This window comes from Plecotus auritus (assembly GCF_963455305.1).
Source record: "Plecotus auritus genome assembly, chromosome: 9".
NCBI classification, from domain to species: Eukaryota; Metazoa; Chordata; class Mammalia; order Chiroptera; family Vespertilionidae; genus Plecotus; species Plecotus auritus.
Window position 1 is genome coordinate 8,459,674 of NC_137783.1, and position 24,159 is coordinate 8,483,832.

The 24,159-nt window shown below is 45.7% G+C and overlaps 1 protein-coding gene across 2 annotated transcripts in view; it reads left to right on the forward strand.

Annotated features, from left to right (window-relative positions):
* Nucleotides 1-24,159, forward strand: part of HSPA12A (heat shock protein family A (Hsp70) member 12A) — a 113,579-nt gene that overhangs the window by 255 nt on the left and 89,165 nt on the right. Inside the window, exons 1-2 of one of the 2 annotated variants that reach the window (XM_080641020.1) lie at nt 30-147; nt 14,510-14,597. In XM_080641020.1, the coding sequence (XP_080497146.1) occupies nt 14,510-14,597 (88 nt within the window). In that variant the 5' untranslated portion in view covers nt 30-147. Of the gene's footprint in view, nt 1-29; nt 148-14,509; nt 14,598-24,159 lie in introns of those variants that run through there. The other variant, XM_080641019.1, reaches the window with a different exon arrangement.

The window sequence follows — 24,159 nt, forward strand, 5'->3', positions numbered from 1 at the left end:
CTCGCGAGGCTTCCAGTCCCCTGGCGGGAGCTGGAAAAGACCCCTCAGCCCTCCTCCCTCACGCTTCCCGACTAGCGCTACCCCGGCGTTGTTTGTCACCACTTCCCCCCGACGTTTTCCAGATGGGAAAATAGTTAGCGATCTCAGGTAGCGCCTTTTGTGGGAGTGTGGGAGGCGAGCCCCAGCTGCCAGTGGGGGACTCGAGCTTGGGGCGGCGCGGGGTCCCGTGGCCCTGGAACTCGGGCCCACGGCCTTCGCCACCCACCCCTTCGTACCTCTGATGACGGGTGGCGAGGGCGGCCCGTGCGGCCTACACTCCTGGGGAGGTTTGTAAGAACTCAGGGTATGCTCCCTAAGCTGTGCAGGTCCCCGAAATTAATGACTTCATTCATTCACTCACTCACTGCCCTGAGCCGAACCGTGTACTGGCGGGGCGTTCTGTCGCGGTCTCCCGGGGAGGTTAGTCGGATTAAATCAGTGGATTGGAAAAAAGATTTGGGGTGAAATTTAAGGATGGTTATGGTTCAGAAGGCTGGGGGGAGGGTATAGAAGACTCTCTGGATCGTGTTCCCTCTCCAAAACCTTCGCAGGCCGCCTGCATCCTGCCCTTTTACATCCAAGCTGCCTGCTTGGCTTCGGTGCCCCGGCCAGGTGTCCTGCAGGATCCTGGGACTTTCCATGCGCGCCCCCGCTCCGTGCTTCTGCTGCGGGAACGGGCCGAGGTGCACAGCGTTGTTCATGTGCTACTCTTGCCTGTTTGTGTTTCTGACTGAAGCAGGTCACTTACACGGTCTGTGCTGCCCTTGGATCATCTGGAAAACACATCTTACTTACCTACTCCGCCCGGTTCACTGGTCACTCAGGAGAAAATGAGTGAGAAAACATGTGAAACCGGATAGCTATTTTCAGTAGGTGCACGTACATCTGTAAAAACATTTGCTTCTATAAATACTACAATAGGGGCCAGACATGCACTTCCTTCTGAACTTCCTCCGTGTTTTCTCCGAATCGCTAATGGAATGTCTCACTTTCCAGGGCGCTGTCAGTCATCACAGACCTACCTCATCCTCCTGGCTAGATGGCCATCCCTGCATGTAGGAGCCAAGCCTGAGTCATACTCACATCAACCGCAGAGCCTGGGGCCCCGCAGGGACGGAGCATGGGCTCTGCTAAATGGTGTTGAGTAAACCTTTGTACAGAATCAGCCCCTGCCATTGCTGCTGCTGTTTCTGGTCCACCTTGGTGCCTTTCCTCACATCCCCCTGGATGGAGGGCACCCCCTTTTCTAGTAGCCCATCCTTTAAGGCCCGGTTGTGTCCCACTTCAGAGAAGCCTTTTCTCACACTCCAGCTCTCCTCACTCAGCCCTTCCTTTCTTCTGAATCCTTCCCCTGGGCCACAAAGTTCAGCCCTCAGGGATTTCTTGACCCATTTGACATTTTAATGGGACATTGGAAGTACCCTGAGCTGGGACCACCATGTCTCAGAGTCTCCTCTCTGAACGCATTCGCCTCTAAGTTCCATGAGGACAGGGACTTGGTGTGTCTTGTTCACCTTTGCATCCCCAGCAACGGTACATTACCTGATAGAATAGATGCTCAGTAAATATCTGCCGAGTGAATGAAGGGATTTTACACATAATAAATACTTCATAAATACCTAACTCACAATCAGATGTTTTGTAGTTGGGTGAGTACTGAGTACATCAGGCTGGCTGGAGCAAAAGGTTTGTTTTTTGTTGTTTTTTTTTTTAATCTATTTTATTGATATTTCACAGAGAGGAAAGGAGAGGGATAGAGAGTTAGAAACATCGATGAGAGAGAAACATCGATCAGCTGCCTCCTGCACACCTCCCACTGGGGATGTGCCCGCAACCAAGGTACATGCCCTTGACCGGAATCGAACCCGGGACCCTTCAGTCCGCAGGCCGACGCTCTATCCACTGAGCCAAACCGGTTTCGGCGCAAAAGGTTTGTTTTTAAGAATAATGAGAAATAAGGATGGAAAAGTAGTCTGAGGTGAGGTTGTGAAGGAGCTGCAGTACCATTCTGTAAGAGTGGGAAGCCATCTCAAATTTCTGAATATAGGATAGGCAAGAAGCAAGTGGTATTTTAGGAAGTTACCGGCAGCAGTGGGTAACTTTGATAGGTGTTCTGTTATACAACAAGCAGGAGACCCAGGCAGAAAATAACATAGATGTAAGGCCCTAAACAGTAATAGTAGCAATGAGAAGAGAAGGGTGAGAGAGACAATAGGAAGCAAGGCTGAAAATCACCTTGAGGTCGGGGAACCAAAGATGACTGTTGAGGATAGCCTGCAGAATTGTGTTGCAGTTGACAGAAATGGGGGGAAAGAGTGACCTGGTTTTGTTGGAACAGGATGCATTTGGTTTTAGACATGTAGGCCACTGGTATCCCAGAGGAAAGGGAAGACTGAAGATACAAGAAGATACAAGATACCCACAACAAATTTAAAGTTGAATAAGAACAGATGAATCTTCTGGAAGGAAAAGGGGAAAACATCCTCTTGAACTCAGGATCTACATGTTGGGGAAGGAATATATTTAGGATATAGGAAGAGAGGAAGGAGCTATTGTAGGAGACAAAAAAAAGGGGCTTATGGAAAAAAGAAAAAACTTCAAATCATAGAATCTAGGACAGAAAGTTGTGGAACTATGTCAGGGTGTGTGTGTGTGTGTGCGCGCGCGCGCGCGCGCTGAGCACACAGGATAAAGTCTGAAAGGATATAAGCATGTTAATTGTGTCATCCTTGGGTTATGGGGATATAGGGAACTTTTATTTTCTTCTTTTTATCTATTGGCAGTTTCTGATTTTCCTAAAATGAATGTATTACTTGTATAATTTTGAAGAATTACATTAAAACTATTTGAGGAAAGGATGTTAAGTCAAATATTACGAGGAGAATTGAAGATGGAAAAGAATATTAGGGACTCAGTTCTTCCCTTGTAGATCATTCTATCTCCTCAAATAAAAATAAAACTACTTGTAGGCTAAATGATGAATAAATAAACCTATCGTTCCCATTTGCTGTTGATTCAGTCAATCAACAAACATTAATTGAATGAATGCCTACCATGTGCCAGGCGCTGTTTTAGCTATTGGAGGAGGAGCGGGGAGGCTGTGAATAAAATAGATAGCATTTCTTCTTGTCATGGAACTTAAGTTCTAACTGTGCTCCAGTAATGCATTTCAGTGACCAATTGGGACAATAAACTGAAATAAAAGACGTGAAAGCATTTTGAAAAGTTGGTAGGCTAGGGGTTTAAGAGCCTGTTAGTGTTGACAGGGTCAGAGAAAATAAAATAATTATTCACGAATATACCAATTTTCTTATTTTCCATAGATTTAGAAGTTCTGGGGTTTTAGCTATAAAATACATTCATGCATATGCCTATTTTATACAGACATAACACATTCCTTATTTGGTACCTTCATATTAAGACTAAATGTCCAAGGGCACTTAGAGAACATCGGAGCTTGAAAGGGGTGGAATGCTGCCAACCCTAAAGGCATAAACTGGAGAGTTGAGCAGGGGAAGGAAAGGAAGAGAAAGAAAAAGACAGATTCAGGATATATAGAAAATTCTGGCACAGATCCAGTGACAGTGGGTAGGACTATACCCTCCTCTTTTAGAAAGAGAAGAGATATTAGAAAGAGGACATGACCATGGCTGTTAACTTCCCATTGGAAGGGATGTATGGTGTGGGACAAAGACCATTTGGGAATTAGAATACCTAGATTATAGGAATCCCACATGTCCCAATGTCTTCTAGGATCTATTCAGTGAAATTAGGGGGTTGTATTAGATCAGTGTTTCCTAACCTTTTTGATGAAGACTCCTTTTGAGCAACAAAAAATTGAGGACTGCCCTTCCCGTGTAATAGTGGTTATATAGAGTGATTATAAATTCAGTAGTATGTCTAGAGGCATTTGTATTTCATGTATTTCTATGAAGAAACGTACATACAACAAAGAGATAATATTTATGGGCAAGCCATTCTTCAGTGTTGGGAGTGTGTTCGGTGTACATTCGAAGTTGTGGGACCCTTGCCCACAGCCCACGGGCTTCTTGGGGATCTTGATTGAGAACCACTGAATGGGGTCTCTCCATCTTCGATCTCTTCTACTTTGTAGCTCTGATTTAAGATAAAATATCAGGACATATGAGGGCATTCCTATCTGCTAATGGAAGGCCCTTCTTAGAGGAAATTAACCATTCTTCGGTCTGCATTTCAGATAGAATTTCTGAGTTATGTCAGACATTTCCTAAATGAATGAGGATAAAGAAAAATGTATTTGTTCATTTTCCCTCAATCCTTTCTGACATCTTTATATAAATTGGAACTTGTTTGTCATGACTTTAATGTTCAGAAGTGATTATTTAGATGTTATTTTGGGGTTGCTATCAAGTGCTTGTTAATTCTTCTTTCCTGCATTTGCCATCTGTGTTGAGTATCATTTTTCATAGGGGACTAATGAACATGATTGCAGGTGTCTAATCACAGAATCATAGAAACTAGAGACAGCATAGATGGATATGTTGTCTTTTCCTCTTGTGGCGAACGGGAGTAATAATGTTGCCCTTACGCAGTTGTCATGAATGAGAAATATGATTGCCAAGCTAATTTGCAATAGAAATAGCTGCAAATTAAATGCTAAGTAATAAAAGTAGGAATTATTTGACTAATAAAAAAGGTTTTTCTGTAATTTGATTTTTTCACTCCTAATGCCTCCTGGCAGTAGTCATTACCACTGTAGTAATAACAACAAAAACCACAGAAGCAACTACCATTGATGGAGCAGTGTTATATGCCTGGGGCTTTCCTCACATCATGCCATCGAATCTATAGAACGTCCACAAAAGGCAAGTGGCTGGCCCAAGGTTACACAGTTCATAACTAGTAGAGCTGGAATTTGAACTCAGGTCCGGCTGACTCCATTGTCCATGCATTTTCCATGGTGCTCCGCTGCTTCTCAGATCTGGAACTCTCTAAGTAAAATTCTACCATCTCGTGTCAGCTATTGCTAGACTCTTTCCCATTCTCTGCCAGTTGAGTTGCTTACATTGAGGGCTTGGAGCAAGGAGCCTGGATAAGTGGTAATATTAATGTGATCACTGGTTCTCACTCTGGGCTGCACATTAGAATCATCTGGGGATTCTACTAGAATCTAAGCACCATTAGAATGTAAGCATCGCAAAGAGAAGGATTATCTATTTTATTCACTGGTAGAGTACTGAAAATTACTGATGCCTGGGCCCTACCCCAGACCTATTAAATCGGAATCTCTAGGGTAGGGCCCAAGCATAAGTATTTTTTAATATGTGATATCAATGGGCAGCCAAGTTGACACCACTGTTCTACAAGCTTTATTCATGGATCCTGTCAAAAAGAGAATGGCTAAGGCTTCACCCAGGAATGGTTTGATAATGGAAGCATCCAAGATGGCCTAGAAGCATGGGATCTTGAAATCAGACCCCATGGGTTCAAGTTCTAATTCTTTCAGTTCCCAGCTGTGTGACCTTGTACAAGTTTCTAAAACTCTCTGAGCCCATTTCCCCATTGCTAATATTTTCAATTTCATAGGATTGCTATGAGATTCAATTTAAAAATCCATGTGAACTTTTCCCCACTGTGCCCAGCATACAGTAAATGGTATCATTATTACTACAGAAATTGAGGGAAAGGAAAATGTAGCATTTTTAGCAGTTTTGCAATATTTAAAATCTTTTATTTAGCTTTGTACAGAAATTTGGATGGAATTGAATTAAATGATAAGGGGAACTTCCCCCTCCCTTTCAAAACAATATTAGTGACCTTCTGGTAATCTTTCACTTTTATTTTAACCATTTGTGCAAATTATAAAGTTGATGGGTTGTTTCTCTCTTGCTTCCCAAGTAAAGCAGTAAGCTGGAGCCTTAGTCCTAAAGTGAGTGCTCAAAGCTGGCATTCTTGTCAAAGGCTGTTTTAGATTTAGCCTTCCGGTCATTTGTTCAAAGGGCTTTGACACTGAAGACCAAAAGATACTGTTGGAGATGCTACTGCTGGCAGTTTAATTGGTATTTTTCAAGGTATAGATACACAGTTTCTCTACAGGCAGAGTGAAACTGGAAATAGGGCAATTATCCAGTGAGTTCAGACAGTAAAGAAAAAAGGAAAAAATCAGGCAAAAGAAATCCTTTAAGCAAGCTATTTTACCTTTTTATTTATTTTTTTTCCACTTTAAAATAGATATTTTTTAACTTTTTAGAAGTAGATACAATTTAAGAGTATTTTTATGACAAAATTAGGGGATTAGTAAAGCAAATACATATACAAGATCCTACAAAGGCAGGTTTTCTAATTTGTACTTATTTGTTTTTTTTTGTGTGTGTGTGTGTGTGTGTACTTTTCTTAATATAAAAGTAGTAAAATAAAAACAATCATTGAATTTACTGTGGATGAAGAAAACGTTAACCCTATTTTTTACATAGGGGGCAGCAAAGAAGAAAGAGGGGAAGAATCCTAGTTAAGTGGACCGGTTAGATGTTTTATCAAGTTATGGCTAACAGTGTTTACGGCCAATCCTGATTTGGTTGTCTTCGGGCCCCTCAGAGTTTTGTGTGCCCACTATTTTGTTATTGCACTTAAATGAGAGCTAATAAATGGTTTGACTTTTATAATTAAACTTAAGACCCTGATTGAAGGGGATTTTAGCTTCCTTGAAAATGTACTTTAAGTTAATCTGCTTAAGAGGAATTATCTGTTTCTTATTAGCAAAATGAAAAGACTGTCTCTGTCTGGCCATGAATCTTATGGTATTGTTAGCCTTCGAAATGGTAAAAAATTAAAGGTTGTCACATTTAGGTCTTGACTCTTTGCATTTGTTATTGGCAAAGGGTGGGGTTATCTTTTGTTGTTATTCTCTTTTTCTTCCTTGATTTGCCTTTTTTGTTGTTGTTGTTGCCCTGTTTAAGAAGTTGGAGAATTTCATTACTTGAATTTTTTTTTAAATGCTAGTCACAGATGCAGATGAGGATTATTTCCTGAAGAACTGTGATTTTGGGGGGAGTCAATTTCCAGGAATTTTTAACAAATAAAGTAATTTTAGACCAATTTCTCAATATTGATTTGGTTTTACTGCATCTCTTTTATATGTGACAATTATTTAAAATTATCACTGGATCCCCAAGTACTTCCAAAATTATTTAAGGTGACACTTGTGGATGAATCTCTATTGCCAGTCTAATGTTAAATTAAATTTCTGTACAATTAAAAAAATACACAGAATTGTATTGTATGTTAGCAAGGGATAATGGATCCTGTTTTTAATTAAATAATGCAGTTATAATATTTTGTGATTGTGCATTCAACACCTTAGGTGGATATGTAGAAATAAAAGGAGTACTGATCAGAATCAGTTTCCCAGAAAGAATAATGTTTCCACTAATACTTGAGAGACTTAGTAAGGATGAAAGACTAAAATGTTATTTCTAAAGTGGAAATAATTTTTAATGTGTTTTCAGTGATGCCTGTCTTCGGCTTAGGCTATAGGAGCAAACTGTTTTCAGTGCCTCAGTCTGGGCATAAGAAGGAAAAGAAAGTGCAGGACAATATAACAGTCATACTCAGACAGAAAGAGTTGATGCAATCCAAGACCATACTAGCTGTGTGGGTTTGTTTCTTTGGTGTATTTGAAAGTTATTCTTATTGTGTTCATGGTGTTGGGTGGTGGTAGTCATTTGCTTTATATCAAATTTTCTTTCTAAAAAAATTAAAAATACATTGGTACTTTCATAAATTAGAACTTCTTAAGAATTTTCTATCACAAACTTTTGTTTATAGATGATCTAATCACCAATAATCAAATGGTAGCACTATATCTTAAACAGCTTATTGGGATACTTAAAAAAAGTTTTCTGTACCTAATAAAATCTTAAACTTGATTATCTCAATTTTAACAAAAGTAGAAAAAAAAAGAGCTGATGTACAGGGGTGGGCAACAGTAGGATTTCAGTTGTGAGTATGCAAAACAGTTTATTCTTGTGTTATCATTTATTATTTTATTATTTTCCATACGAACAACTGTAGACCTATTGTTGCCCACCCCTGTATATTAGGATGACTTTGTGTGATGGCACTTTCACTTGAAATAAATCATTGAGGCCAAAGTGAGGTTTGGATGAGAAGTGTCTGGGTGCTTGCCTTGATCTCCGATTCTTTTTGTGTGCACGGAGATAGGGCCAAAGGAGGCGACGTGAGAATTCAGGGCCCCCCCTCTCCCGCTGCCCTTGGCGGAACTTGCAAAACTCCCCGTAGGAGCTCCTCTTGTTCAACAGCCGCTGTTAGACTGTTGTAAAAGTCTGAATTGATTTATGAACAACCGAGTGATTTGAAATATCCCTGAGCTACTCCAGGTAACCATCTTTCCCAAAGTTCACGGTCAAATATTTGCACTCTCTTCGTATCATCTGTATGGGGATTTGGAAAATAGAGAAGACTGTGAACCACATTCATGAAACAGGGCATTTTACAGAGCAGAGATGTCTCAGTTAACCTAACATAGCTGTGCTTTCTAAAGAACGTTTCTGCTCCTAAAATGTTAAATGTGGACTTTCTGTTTGAGTGATCTAGTACCAGATTTCCTTTTGATGTAAAATCATCCCATGCCAACACTCGTTGGAATTTTTATGAACTTGTGGACCTGACCTAAACTTTGGTGCCGAATCATAGATGCTTTCTTTTCTTTACAGCCAGGCTGACAGCACATAAGGGAATACACAGCCCCTGCGCTGATGTTGAGAATACAAAATCCAAGACTGTCTTTTGTAGGGTAAGGATCAACGACTGCGTTTTGTAGAGTAAGAACAAAAACATAACTTTTTTTTTAAGTATGGTATTTGAAATAAGTAAAATGTATGTTTATCAATTTATAGGCTTCAAAGGAATATTGTCCTACATACCACTTATTACTTTACTGAAAATACAGCCATTTTGAATGCTTAACTGAGACCATTGCAAGAAAAATATTACCTGTTCAGTTAATAATTATTTTCTGTATATTTCGCATAAACCCATTGTTAGAAAATTAGTTGTCTTTTTTGAGATAATTATAAATCTGCAAAAGCAGGCAATACAAGCAAAATGAAGAATTCAAAATGATAAGATCTCTTTGAATGTATTTTTGCAATAGACTTTATCTTCAAGTATTATTTGTTATATGAGAACAAAAGGAATCACCATGTGAGGTTTTGTGCTTTTTAAAACTAAAAGTAAGCATTTTTACTTTTATCTGTGTGTGTTTCCTGGGTTTGACTCTAACTCACTAGGGGCATTCCTTGAACTTTTCACACTCTTTTTTCAAGCTTTAATGCCAAGAAAAAAGTATGATCCTCCTTGGCATAAAACTAGACCCCGGCTGGTGGATCAGATAGAGAATTACACACACACACACACACACACACAGGCACACACACACAGGCACACACGCCTGTACTCCCGGGGTTAAGGCTCGGTCGGCTGTCACATCAGTGTCAGCCCATACCGTTACTGTGTTTATGAGCGATTCACCTTACTCTCCAAATTCAGGCTTTAGGACTCTACACCTGATGCCATCCCATCTCATCTATTTTTGACAACATGTGTAGGTAAAGCTTTAGGTTGTTTTTGGTAGGCATCCAAAACCAGTCCTTTGGATCGGTCATACGGGTGATATTACTAAAGGGCACCGCTTTCAGGTGCACTTTAAAATAAGCTGTAACTCTGGAAGGACCTGGTTGGAAGAAAGGAGGTGTGATCTCGTATGAAACTGGAGAAACACGGTGTGGGAACCCTCCTCCAGCTGTTTTGTGCTTTCTGACTTTTGGAAGAAACGAAACTTTGCAGCACGTAATTCTAAGAAGCTTGCAAGGAACAAAAAAAGTAGAACCAGGCAGGCTCTTCATGGGGGAGGGGAGTGAGGTCTGACTTAGTCACACGAACTGCTGCTGAACCGTTCATTTACAATGACCCCATGCATTCTATGAAGGCATAAAATAGCCCTTTTTCTTCCCATAGCCAGCAGTTCTATATTAATTCAGGAGCTATAAAGCCAAGTTCAAATTCACATGATTTTCTAGCTGGAAAGTAAGGATACCTTATAGATGAAATACAGGCTTTTCAGCAGGTACTGTTACCCCGCAGGCTGATGTGAACTTTTTATTTAAGTGTGAGGAATCTCAACCTTTCTGTGTGTTAACTTTTGGTGGCTGAGATACATGTTGGTAACAAGTGTAAATGCAAGTAAATAAGAGCTCAGGTTGAAATGTCTGTGGCTCTCCCTCCATAAGTAAATTTACAGATCCCGTTATGGGGAGTGTTAGCTCTTCCCCTTCAGACAATCGCATTGGAGCCCAGGGTGTAATTCTCACCGCTGTGCGCACATTTCATCCACAAGGTGTGCGTGGACATAGGAATGATGTAGCATTTCGAAACACGTTCTTTTATTTTTCAACGCACGTCCAACATCCTGACAAACCCTATTTAGTACGAAGTTGGAACAAGCTTAATTCAAGGTGAATTTCTACCTCATGAAGTCAGGTGGTTTCATACGGGCCACAAAGATCCATGAGGAATAGGACTGCGATGCTCCATTTGGTTGTCTCTGAACTTGGGAGTTCCACGCAGACCTCTTGCATCGTGTGCAAACAAACGAAAGAAGATGCAAAAGTGAAACCAGTCTTGTGGCTGCTGGCAGGTCGACATTCCTTCCACTGACGATGCGCTTGTGTTTCCTCTTTGAATGTTCTTTCCCCTCCAGAAGTGTTAACACCATCCATTCGCCCTCTCACTCTGGGAGTTCATGCGGAGGACAAGCGGCGGGCCCCAGCAGCGGTCTGGCCACCCACCCGCGCTCCGGCTACCCCCACCCCCTTTCCTGCGCATTCCTGCTCCCGAGGCTCTTTACAGACGTTGTGATTCTGGTCTTGGTGGTTAGGCTTTCTGTCTTGGCTGCAGGGGCTTACCTCAGGCCGCCTTTACTTCGTCTCGGCTGCCTATCTAAGGGGCAAACTGCTAGAAATAACTGGCCCTATGTACCCCTCATCCGTCGGTCATTACAGAATCACTTCTATAGACAAGGAAATCATACAGCCAGGCAGAACTTTTGGGGTCATTTAATTCCACACCCTCCTTTTACAGACAAAAAATAAGGCCTTTCCATATAGACTGTGGAAGCACAGACGTCACCTCCCCTACCCATAAAAACAAAACAAAACTCCTGTTGTGTGTGAAAGGCTGCCAACATAATTCTTCATACTCAGGAGTCAATTTAGTGAGTGGGTTTAAATTTAAGGAATTGAAAAATTATATTCACCATGTGGGTAGGTGAAGGAAAAATACTTTTTATTATATACAGCACATTTTGGTGTAATATATGTAATCACCTCAACGGAACAGCTATAGATTCTGACAATATTACAAGATTTAAAAATATAAAATCCAAAATTTCTAAATTCCAAGGGAAAAACAACAGCAACCCTGCTGCATCTACTAACAAGTTCTGCAACTTGAACCCTGGCCTTTCAGAAGGCCGACATGAAAAACGTCGTACAGCCGCCTTCAGATTTACCATCGAAAAGGCCTTCTGTGGCCGGATGCTCTGTACTCTCTCTTGTCTGTCAGGTAGGCAGGCAGATGTTTTCGCCCTTTTTAAAATACAGTATTAAGCATGCCTGCTGCTTGCTTCATCAGCTACAAAAAATATGCATGGCTCATTCTGTGGACGGTGACTCACCTGCAGCTTTGTTCCCAAATTAGCAACATTAGGAACCTGGCAGCATCTCACTAAGCAAGTGGTGCTTCCCACCAATTAGATGGAAAAAGTCTGCTTATTCCCATACAAACTTAGGCTGTCACCTGTCAGAGGAAGATGAAACCATCGCCAGCAGCTGTTTATTTTGCTGGCAGGTTGATGCCGACAACAAAGTGCTTTTCCCCAGGTGAATTACACCCTCCATCGGCCTGGCAATGACTAATAAAGTATTCATGGAGACTACTTAAGCGTGTCATGCCGTTCCTACAGTGTGTCGCTGCCGCCGCCAAGTGACAGGTCTGAAGAATCAGCAAATCTCACCCAATTAGAGTATCATTCCTCTCCTAAACCGAGGCCCCTGCTACCCCCTGCACAAAGACATTGTCTCCTGTGTGAGGAAACGAAGATGCTTTCCTAAATCACACTTGACCCACGTGGCCATCCCTCCGAATTCAGGGCTTCCCAGAAAAGAATGGCCTGGGTGATTAAGAAAATAATGTCGCCCCAGCCGGTTTGGCTCAGTGGGTAGAGCATCAGCCTGCAGACTGAAGGGTCCCGGGTTCGATCCCAGTCAAGGACATGTACCTAGGTTGCAGGCTTCTGCCTGGCCCGGGCCCTGGTCGGGCATGTGAGGAGGCAACCAATTGATGTGTTTCTCTCATATCGATGTTTCTCTCTGTCTTTTCCTCTCTCTTCCACTCTCTCTAAAAATCCATGGAAAAATATCTTTGGGTGAGGATTAAAAAAAAAAAAGAAAGAAAGAAAAAACAATGTCTTTCCATGAACTGTCTAATTTTAGGGTTGAGGGAGTTTCAAGTTCAGTTTGGTTCGTCTTCCACAACCTCACACGAAATCAGACTATGCTACAGGAAGGGACATTCTCTGCCTTAAAAATCCACCAGTCCCACCCCAAGCGTGCAGCTCTGAACGCGCCAGTCCTTGAGGACATATGCAAGGACCGTCCTCTTGAGCAACCTCGTTCTTGAACTGGGCTGAGAGCTTTTCAATTGCTGTGACATTTTCAGCCAGGGAAGTAGTCGTCGTGGTCGCAGGGCAATGTTTTACAGGCAATTTCTTTAGATGATCAATGGAGCAATTCCCCTTCCAGAAAGGAACCAAAGCGATCAAGTTAAATCATTAAAGAGAGAAAGAGGGAGCCGGAGAAAGGGTTCGTCTCATTAGCAGGTGCCTGTGCTGCTGGCTTCACAGGAGGGGAGGTTCCCAATGTCCCTGGCCCTTTAAGACAATAGCTGCGCCCCCTCCACCCCGCCACCCCCTCCCCCGTAGCTGTTGACAGGTCTAAACCTCCCTGGCAGCCCATTGTGGCCGCAGTAGGAGGCACCTGCAGAAAATGTGCCAAAACCAGGCAGGGAGCAAGAGCTTTTCAATAAGCGCCGCAGCTGGAGAGGAGAGGCAACACTAAACAAGCAGGCAGGCCAGGCATGTGATGGGAAAAGGGGTCAAAGCCAGGCACCTCCTATCGGCTTTCTGAGCCCCGTTCGCTTCAATTTGCTGACATCTTCTAGCTGGCTTTTCTCTATTTGCTTAATATGCTGAGGTATTTAGCTTAAAAGCACTAAATGCTTCATCGCAATGAGCTGCTCTCTCTCTCTCTCCCTCTTCCCCATTTACTGTTATTAAGGACGTTTTCCCATACTTTCTCTCCCTTTCTGCCCCAAATGAAGATTGTTTTCTTTTCCTTCCCTCTGATGACTAGGTTACACGCATCCTCTACCACAAACTGCCCGCTTGATCTTACTCATCTTTAATTCAGAGACAAGTAAAACTCTCCAAATCCAGTATGTGAGCCCTTCCCAAAGCACACATCCTGACCGCCCTGAGCCCGGGGCTGCAGGCCGCATTGCTTTCCCACTCAGTAAACATTTACTGCGCATCTACCGTGCGCCCACCACAGTTCTCGGGGCTTCTAGAAATCCGGAGAGGGACCAGACACACTTCCGCCCTTGCTGTGTGGGACCCCGCAGAGAGGCTAAGTGACTCATGGAATCGTGGGTTTAGGAACTTGTTTGGCACTCCTGCACTTTCCTTTGTCGTATTCTCAGTCCTTTGAGAATAAGCAGGAGTCGGGCCTGCACAGAGGGCCTGGATGTGCCTGTGGTGTGGTGGCTTTGTCAAGTGGGCCTTGGGAAGCAAGAGGACAGATTCTCAATTTTGGCCCGTCTTAGTGGTCCACACTCTTTTACCTTTGCTCGCTTTCTAGTTATCATGATACTCCCGTTTATTTTTTTTCTGACTTTAAGGAGTAAGGCATTATCTTTAATATATATATGTTTTTATTGATTTCAGAGAGGAAGGGAGAGGGAGAGGTAGAAACATCAGTGATGAGAGAGAATCACTGATTGATGATGCTCGCTACTGGGGATTGAGCCTGCAACCCGGGCATGTGCCCTTGACCAGAATCGAACCTGGGACCCTTCAGTCCACAGGCCGATGCTCTATCCACTGAGCCAAACCAGCTAGGACAGTAAGGCATTATCTTATGAAAACATCAGAGACTCAGGGCCAACCGCCCGTCTAGGGCCACACAGCAAGCAGGTAGGTGGTACGTGCAAAGGCCTGCCAGGAACTGGCCCCTCGGCCGCCCACCTACACCTTTCTACCTTCTACCCCCAGCATGGGCACAGGATTTGAGAGCAGCTTGGAAACAGACAGACAAAGTGACATTTTCACAATGACTCTCTCCCCCCCGCCCCCCCACAGATGGAGAGTGTTGGCGTGTATGGATTCTGTGGGTGTACGTCGAAGAACAAAATGAAGTGCGACTCAAGGTGGGAGGTAACCGCTACAGGTAGGAAATGAGCTAATTTCTGTAAGTATCTAACCATCTGAAATGGTTATCCCTAGACCGTCACTCCTTTACAGAGGGACCAGGTACCTTTAAAATGGGTACACGGAGACTTAAGCACCCATGAGATGTGGTCTAAACGGCTGCGAAACATCAGCTTGTTCAGAACGCCAACAAGTAGGTGGAGGTGTGAGCACAAGGGTGTTTCAGAGGCGCTGGGGTCAGGAAAAGAAGTCCTTTCCCATTGCCCCAAAGCCTGGAATGGCTGCTGTCTGGGGCTGGTGGAGGGGACCTGTCGTGAGTCTGGCCTGCTGAGCACACCCTGGTCCCCCGCTCGGCTCTGTTTGGGCCCAGGCTGAGGCAGGCAGAGGTGGCCTCTCCACTCCTCTGCGCTTGTTTGTGCTTTGACATGTCTCTCCTCTCCGAGGACCGGTCCTCTTCTTCCTTCTCCCCCAGCGCCTCCCTCCAATTCTGGAGAAAACAAGTGGACTATTCATGGAAAAAGAGAAAGAGTGAGCAGGGAGGGGGGAGATGCCACCGACAAACTCCATTGAAAGCCACTGGCTGTTCATTTACATTCACACTTTTAAAAAATGTTAACTAATGATGTTAAATGGTTTGCCAAAGGTCCTGGCAGGTCAGTTGTAGAAGTGTCATTTCTGCCTAATTAGGGCTCTTGTGGCTGCCCGGGGCCTCCCAGTGCAACTGGTGACAAGCCGAGAGCTGACAGCTTCAATTGGTGCCAATAGGAAGGTTGGACCGGTCATGTTTTCCAACTCAGCCAGGTGTTTGCTGAATGGGGGAGGGGACTGGGGAGATCTGAGCGCCTCTATGATCCTTTTTCTTTCCCGGCTCCCTCCCAAGTCCTTCCCCTTTGCCTGTCTTGCCTTGTGTCAAGGTCAAGAATGGGCTTTGCTAAATCAGCAATTTGGGTTGTCTCTGGGAGGTCATTAGCAATCCCCAGCCCAGACATTTCGAGTAGTCTCAGACCTAGATGCTAGATTTTTTTTCTCCCTAAAAATCAGAGAGTAGGAGAAGAAAAATTTAGGTGAAAAAACAATAGTAGAAACAAAACAAAACAATAAAGACCCAGAAAACTCTGCATAGCCACCAAAGTGTTAAGCTTTTGAAGACATTCGTAATAATAAAATCGTTGGAAGAGAAAACAGCTAACACGTCCTGATCAAGGCCTTAAATATTTTAAAGAAGAAAAGATAATAATGAAAACAAATCCTATAACATTCAATTGGCATTACAGTACCTGTCACATACTAGGTGCTCAATAAACAACTTATTGTTGGTTTGATTTTTCAGGAGGAAAATTACTGTCTGAGAAACAAAGAGTGATTGAGAGAAATCCTGCCACTTTGCTTTAAGTGTTTCTACAACGCTCTTTGAATTTCTCAGCTGCCTATAAAACACATGCTAAGTTGAGTACCAACTGATGCGTTGACATGATTAGCTTATTTCCCTCCCCGCCTACTTTTCTTGGTTTTTGTTTTATAACAACTTAAAACAAGCAAAATACCACTGGTGCTCAGCAGCCCCAGGCTGCAGCAGCTACAGCGCAAAGGGGCACTCCCATGGAGGGGATGGGACATCCGTGTGAGAATTCGGATTTGGCCTATGTCCTGGCAGATCCTGCAGGGCTGACGGCACTCCGTCTTTGTGCCTGAATCCAACACACCAGCACTTGAGTGCGCGCACGCACACACACACACACGCAAACACACATGTGCGTACTGAGGGTGTTGGTGGGACTGTTAGACAAGAAGGACAAGGATTAATACATGGGCATTTGGGGAAATGTGTTAAAAGGAAAAAATGATCTAAAAAAAAAAGCAATGTTTGTTTTGTGAGGACTCTGAGAGGCAAAGATTACAGCTCTGGGAAGGAGGAGCGAGATTGAAGTGATGGTGTCTGAAACTACCAGGAAACTTGTAGTTGGAATACAGGAGGCAGACCAACACCAAGCATTTAGTGCTTTTAAGCTAAATAAAGTTTTTAGCTTTATTTTCCTCACCCAATGATCTTTTCCCACCCGCTGCCTCTGTTTTCTCTAATATGGGACAGTGAAAATTGGGCCAGAGAAATAGACTGTGCGTGTCTGCTGATTTGATTAAAGGAGTGTCGTGGAGGTCCAGCGTATATAAGCACACCTGGGACAATTCCTGGCACATTCAGGTGCCCGGGAGCGGCAAGCCCTTCCTGCTCCCGAGTCCTCCGTGGTGGGAGAGCACATGTGGTTCTGTGGTGTCCAGTTAGTTTCTCAGCACCCAGGACGTTTATGTACGAAGCGAAGGAACGGAAGGCTAATAGGTAACCTCATGAATGGTACGTGAACAGATGAAGCTGTATGTATTCAAACAGTTTAGTTGACTGTCTCAGACTTCTTCCCTCCAGGGACCTCCTTTGTCATTAAATTCCATCAAAAGATACTCTTTGCAATCTCATCCCTCCCTTTCACACCACAGCACCTGCTCTTTTTCTTCTTCTTCAGTGACTTTTTAAATTTTATTTATTGTTTTATTCGTGCTGCTGTTATCCTGGGACGTGTTTCATTCACGTCCAGTTCCAGTACTAACCCCTAAGTTGGCTCCGCCTCCCGCAGCCGCCTCCATCTGCCAGTCCTGACCCAAGCTGCCTACTGTCTGTGTACCCTGAGGGGAAATGATTGTGTCCGGCTCTCACGGATGCTAAGTAGTGGCCACCTACGACTCTCCTTGTGGTTAGGAAGATGAGCATTTAAAACCCATCTGGAAGATGCCACTGGTAAAGGAGGTCTTTTGCAGCAACTAAACCAGCTTAGAAAAATATGCCAATTCATCATTAACACTCAAACAAACAAAGACTTTTGAAGGCGTGTGAACAGAGGAAAGAACTGTGAATTACAATAAGTCCCGTATTTTGTGGCATTATATATACTCCAGTGGTTTTTGTGATAACTGATCATCATAACGGTGACCCTGGAAGGGAAAATTATGTTCAGTTGGACATTACCTAAATTTTCCTGAAAGACAAACCTGATTTTTGTCTTCCTGTTGTTCAAGGCTTTTGGGTGTTTTTTTTTTGGGGGGGGGGGATCTGGCTCTGGCTTCTCTTTGACCTTGAACCCTTACTCTAGTTGTGCTGACCTACTGGCAGCTCTCTTGCCAAGATGTTTCATACCTCAGGGCCTTTGAACAAACTCTTTTAGAATGCTCTTTCTCCCCACGATTCTCCTGACAAGCGCTTATTCATTATGCCACCTCCTCCCCAGAGTTCTTCACATCCCCAGGTTAGATTGACCTTCCTCTCTTTTGTGTCCCCTACAGAACCCCACATTCTTCTCCATTACAATAATAATTGCAATAATAAATGTCCCCTCCTACTGAGTGCCTTCAGTGTGCCGGTAGCTGTGAGTGCTTTTGCTTGTTATATCACTTAATCCTTGCCACCCTGTGAAGAAGGCACTGCTGTAGATATCGCTTTACCATGAGGACTCTGAGGCTCAAGTTGCATATTTAAGGTCAAACAGCTTGAGAGTTGAGGGCAAGCTGAATGCAGCCGGCCTGGCTCCAATGTGCATGTTAGCCACCACCCAACTCTGCTGCCTTTCAGATGTAATAAAATAAAACCACAAGAATGATGCTTGTGAAAACAGGACTGAAAGGCAAATGGGGCACAGTCAAGGACCAGGTGGGCTCACAAGTGCATCGCGTGAGGTTCTGTGAATTTTAAAAGACGAGCCACAGAGGTGGTGCTCAGCCTCTGAGTAGCAGAGGAAAGACACATGGTCACCTGCAAGCCCGCAGGAGGCGAGGGCTGTGGGAGGCAGGGCCCAGCGCGGCCTCACTCTCCCTGTGGGAGTTGGAGAAGTCTTGAGAAAGTGAGTTGGGCTTTCCAGGGATCTGTTTGCATGAGGGACCAGGTCACTTCCCAGGAAATCCTCATAGAGTCCAGAACGAAGCTTTATTCTGAGAGAGGGTCATATTGAGTTCTTCATGATGTCCTGCCACTCAGTCTGTCCCTCATCTCCTGACTCCCACATTGGCCTCCCCACTCTGAGAGCCCGAAGGGCAGCTCGCCAAGGTGTTGACTTGGACAGCAAGTAGCTCCAGTGATGTGACAGCCACACCAGCAGAGGTGGTGGGCCTGGCACTGGCGGTGTGAGTGGCACTTACTTGATGGCAGTGTCTGTACCAGTGGGAGGTGGCTCCACACCTTGGAAGTGGACACAGAAGCATCTCGGCAGCTGCAAGGGCCCGTCAGCTTTAGTGAGCTGGGGAGGCAGGTGGCTGGAAGTGACGGGAGTGGGCTCTGCCTGCAGCGGTATAGGCCCTGGGCTGGCCTGGACCGCAGGAGGCTGTGGATAGGCTCACCCAAGGAGATATTTAGTCACCCCTTGGAGAAGATTTTCCCAATAGCTGGTGTGAGTTGGAGCCAAGGAAGTGCTCTTTATGTTGTTAAAACGATCCAGTTTTTTGCATGGGCATAGAGTGACCTGTGAAGAGATGAGTGACATAAGGTTTAGAGCATCCTATATAATAAAAGGCTAATATGCAAATCGACTGAACTGTGGAATGACCAGTCGCTCTGATGCGCACTGACCACCAGGGAGCAGACACTCAACACAGGAGCTGCCCCTTGGTGGTCAGTGCGCTCCCATAGGGGGAACGCCGCTCAGCCAGAAGACGGGCTCACGGCTGGTGAGCGCAGGGGAGGTGGTGGGAGCCTCTCCCACCTCCGCAGCAGCGCTAAGGGGAGTGGGCCTAAGCCATCCATCGGACATCCCCCGAGGGCTCCTGGACTGCAAGAGGGTGCAGGCTGGGCTGAGGGACATCCCCCAACCCGAGTGCACGAATTTCATGCACTGGGCCTCTAGTTTGTAGAGTAGAACCACCCAGCCAGTTAAGAGAAGCTCAGTTTTTCTAGTGCAGGCAGTTGAGCACATATTCACTCACTTACTCACTCATTCATTCATTAAACGAACATCAGTGAAACCTTTGCATGAGTCTGGCCTTGCCATTTGCTAGTCTATGATCTTGAGAAAATTACGTGATTTCTCTCACCCCCAGTTTCCTGGTCTGTAATATGAAATGTGAATGATGTTAAGTTTCCACCTCATTGGGTTTTAGGAGAATCCAATAAATGTGAGCTATGATTAAACATTACAAAGATGTACAAAGATTCATGTCATCCCACACTAATTAAAGTAGTATTTGTCCATATAATGAAATGCGATGTAGCCAATGTCCACGAGGATATACTGTGTGAACTGTCACACTTGGTGGAGAGATTGTGAATGACTTCATTTACTGACTTTTCTTACTGGCCTTTTAGGATTTGTGCAGGGTACATGAACTATTGATGAGATTTTAAAACAGGAGGGAAGGAAATCCCATCTGACCATCTCTGCAGTGCTTTTACCTGCGCCGCGACGCCCCACATGCTCACACAGTTCCAGTGAAGGGAGGTGCAGGACACTTGGGGCAGCGCATCGCATCTGTTGGCAGTTCTGATTCTGAGAAAGCTCTTGCTTAGCCTGACAGCTTGCAGTTTACCACAGTTATGGTGCATTCATCTATTCATGCAGCTGATACCTACTAAGTGCATCCTAGATGCCAGGCACAGGACAAGTTCTGGGGAGACAGTGGTGAGTGGAAGCCAACCGAGTCCCTTCATGTGTACTTGGAGGGTGAATGATTGCTGTCTGGCTCTTGGGAATGCTAAGAAGTGGCCACCTGCAAATGATCTTGAATAACTCCCATTTTGGAGGCAGAGGTTTTTTTTTGGGGGGAAAGAGGGAATGAGCCTAAACTATTCCAACTATTCGATCCTCCTCTTCTCTGCATTCTGCCAGCAGCCTGACAAACCTGGAGTGGTGGAGCACAGTGAAATCTTAAACAGAATCCTTCCGTGTAGCTATGAGGGCGCTGCACCCCTGCTGGGTTCCTGTGTCACAGCCAGGGAGGGAGTGAATAGCAGACCAACCTGTCCCTGAACTTGCAGCATCAGGAGTGGCTCTGCTGAGATGACTGCAGACTGACTGCAGACTCTGTGTCAGGGGTTAGCGCTCAGCACCTTCTTCCCTATTGTCTCTGTAACTCCATTGTTTTAAGCAAGCCATCCGACTTTGTAACCAGGGTTCATTCACTACAGACAAAGCCTCTGTGAGAAAAAATGAGATCTCAGAAGCTTCTAGAGAGCTGGGAAAATCACAAGCCACCAGCAGTGCAAGTTCCAATTCCAGATTCCTAGGCAAAAAAAAAATAAAAGGTAATTCAATGTGAAATAAACAAACCTGGATGGGGAAGAGAGAATGGCCTCCTGTAACGAAGTATTCCTGCCTGACTCTGGAACGCAGGTCAGTGTTATCAGTTCCGATGATTCTGGCAAACTGTAGATTTGATTTTCCACATCCAGCAGCACAGTTGGTGTACACAAGGGAGAAGACATATTAAAAGCGGATGTCATGACTTGAATTGCTCAAGCAGTATTTCAATTCTGCTTTCTTTAGATCCTCCCCCAACCTCTCCCCGCCCCCGCCCCTGTTGACCAGTTTTGGAATTGTTTTAAACCAGTCATCCAAGGATTGTGTTTCACATCAGAAAAATAAGCTCATGCCTGGCCGGTACGGCTCAGTGGTAGAACATCAACCTATGAACCAGGATGTCAACGGTTCGATTCCTGGTCAGGGTACATGCCTGGGTTGTGGGCTCCATTCCCAGTGTGGGGAATATAGGAGGCAGCCGCTCTCTGAAAAACAAATTTGAAAAAAATATATATATACACACACTAGTGGCCCAAATCCGTGCAAGAATGGGCCTTTGTTCCCCTGGCTGCTGGCACCACCTTAGCTCTGGCCGGAGCAGCCTTTACGCTCCAGCCCGGAGCTGCCTTTCTGCCTTCCCTAGCTGCCCAGAGGCCCAGAGAGGCTGGGGTGGTGCAGAACGCCTGTGTCCCACCCCATCCCCAGCCACTCAGCACCTGCGTATGCAAATTAACTCACCATCTTTGTTGGGTTAATTTGCATACTCACTCCTGATTGGCTGGTGAGCGTCGCAAAGGTACGGTCAATTAGCATGTTACTCTTTTATTAGGTAGATATATATTTAAAGTTCAGTTGCAATAAAATAGCTGAGCAAATGGATAGTTGGAAGCAATTTGTAACCTTTTGCATCAAAAGGAGTCTTTGAATCCATGTACCCAAAACTCGAGGATTCGAGAACCTTAAACTCGGTGTTTCTCATTAGAAAGGCTTATATCACTCTGAAGAGAGGGAAACCCCCATTTGCTGTGAACGGCAGTCTCCTGGAGCCCATGGCCACACAGGCCATTTGAGCTAGGCTTCTGAGCTGTGAGCAAGATGCACCTTTTATGCTGGCTGCTTCAGTGCAATGGTGTGGGCGCTGTGAAGTTGGGGGTTGGTGCTATTGAAAACTCCGGGGCCTCTGAGAACAGGTTGAGAGAGCATGGAGCATCAGGTGGTCTGGCACGTGGCCAGCATCCTCCGCTCTGTGTGTGGGGCTGTCCGAGCCCGGGCCAGGCGTCCCTGCCTCTGGAGGTGCCGGCTGAGCAGGGAGAACAATGGTTTGGGGGGCTTACATAGCCAGTTGTTCCTATCAACGGCCAGATGATACAAATGTTTCAGAAAGAATAGATGGTGGGAGCTGGGAGGGGCTTCAGGGAGCATTCAGGCAGAGTGAACCAATGGTGTTAAGCATGCGGCCACGCAGTCAAGTTTTGGGCATGCCACTCGCTAATCAGAGGAAAACAAAACAAATGAAGATGTCCCCTCATTTCTGACACGAGGACAGCTCACGACTGCAGATTCGCCTTCGACGTGCTCTGAGTGCACATTTTCCTCCCGGGTGGTCTTGGTTGCTTTCCACTTCTCCACACCAACCCACCCGTGTCCCTGCCCAGGGGCCCTCTGCAGTGAGGCGAAGGTCCCTGCCACGATGGCTTCCAGGTGGCTGCCCCTTGTCTCTGGAGGCCTCCCTTTGCCAGTTTCCCCCAGTTCTGTTTATGCCCAAGAGGAAGCATCAGGCAGGGCGAGTACCTTTATGCCTCTCCTCACTCATCCCCTTTCTGCAGGAGAGGGACCTCCAGAGCAGAGGCAGGAGCAGGGCCAGGCCTGGAGAGGCGCTAGAGAGCCTTTACCTTCCAAGGCTCCAGCCAGCAAATCTGTGACCCATGACCCCTCCAAAGCCCAGAACCGATGCGTTTCTTCTGAAGCAGTTCCCTGTACTGCTGACGTGTGCGCTAAAAACATGATCGTGACCATGACTGTCATGATCGTGTCATCAGCATGTCTAACATTGGTGGAGCAGATCTGCACTCTGTCCCCACAGAGAGAGACACTGTCTTATTGCCTTGAGACCCACAGGGCCTGGGGTCTGGGAAACTGCTTTAGGAAGGTCTGTCCTCAGCCAGCGGAACAGGAAGGACCAGCAGGAAGTGCCACTTACCCACCCATTCCGGCTGATTGTGGGGCCTCCTGGGGAACTGTGTTGGGAGAGGTCGCAGGACAAAGCCCAGCCTCCGTTTGAAAGCGTATCATGACTGACTAGTGACGTCTGCCTTGGCAGTGACAAGGAGGCTTGGGCAGCCTGGGGACCACGGACCTGCGCCCTGGCCGACAGCTCAGGACAGAGCTGGAAGTGGGGGTGAGGGCTGCGCTGGGATCCTCGCTCCGCTCCACATTTCCAGCACCACAGCCGTAAATTCAGCTCACCACCGCGAGCCTCGCTTCCCTCGGGGCAAAGTGGCAAAGTCACACCCACCACCCCTGCCTGTGTCACAGAGAAGTGGTGACGACCCAGTGGCCTCCTAGGAGTAATGAGGCCGTGGAAGAGCCACTGCTTCAGCGAACCATGATCCTCCGCGTCTTGGCAGCTTTCACGCGGCGTGCTCAGCTTGATTTACTCGAGGATGTTTGATAAACAGGCACTGTTTCCAACGGTGTGACAGGGCTTCAGGCAGGACCAAGGCTAGGCCAGCGGGCTGACACAGCCCTATCCTGCATGGGCCAGGGGAGCGAGCCCGCACTGGGGCCCCGGAGCAGAGTCCCTTGGGCGGGGGGAGGGCGGGAACTGCCCGGAGAGGAGCGGTGACCATAAGGCTGAGGGGCACAGCCACACAGGACCCCAGGAGGGGAGCCAGAGATTTCACCTCTCCTCTCTCCTCTCCCTCCACTTCCTGCACTGAGCCCAGCCAGAGGCCAAAGTTGCCCATCGCCTGTCGGGTGGGTCAGTCTCTGTCTTAGCTGGGGCTGTATAACAAGGTGCCGTAAACTGAGTGGCTTACCAGTAAGAGAAACCTGTTCCCACAGTCCAGCTGGAAGCCAGAGATCAGCCTGATCAAGTTCTGCTGAGAACCCTCTTCCGGCTGCAAACTGCCTGCTTCTCACTGTCCTCACGTGGCAGAAAGAGAGCTCTGGTCTCTTCGTCCCCTTGCGATGCCACCCATCCCCTCATGACTCCTCCCAAGGCCCCACCTTCAGGGACCATGACAGTGGGGACTGGGGTTTCAACATGTGGATTTCCGGGGACACAAACTCAGTCCCTAACAGTCTCCCTGG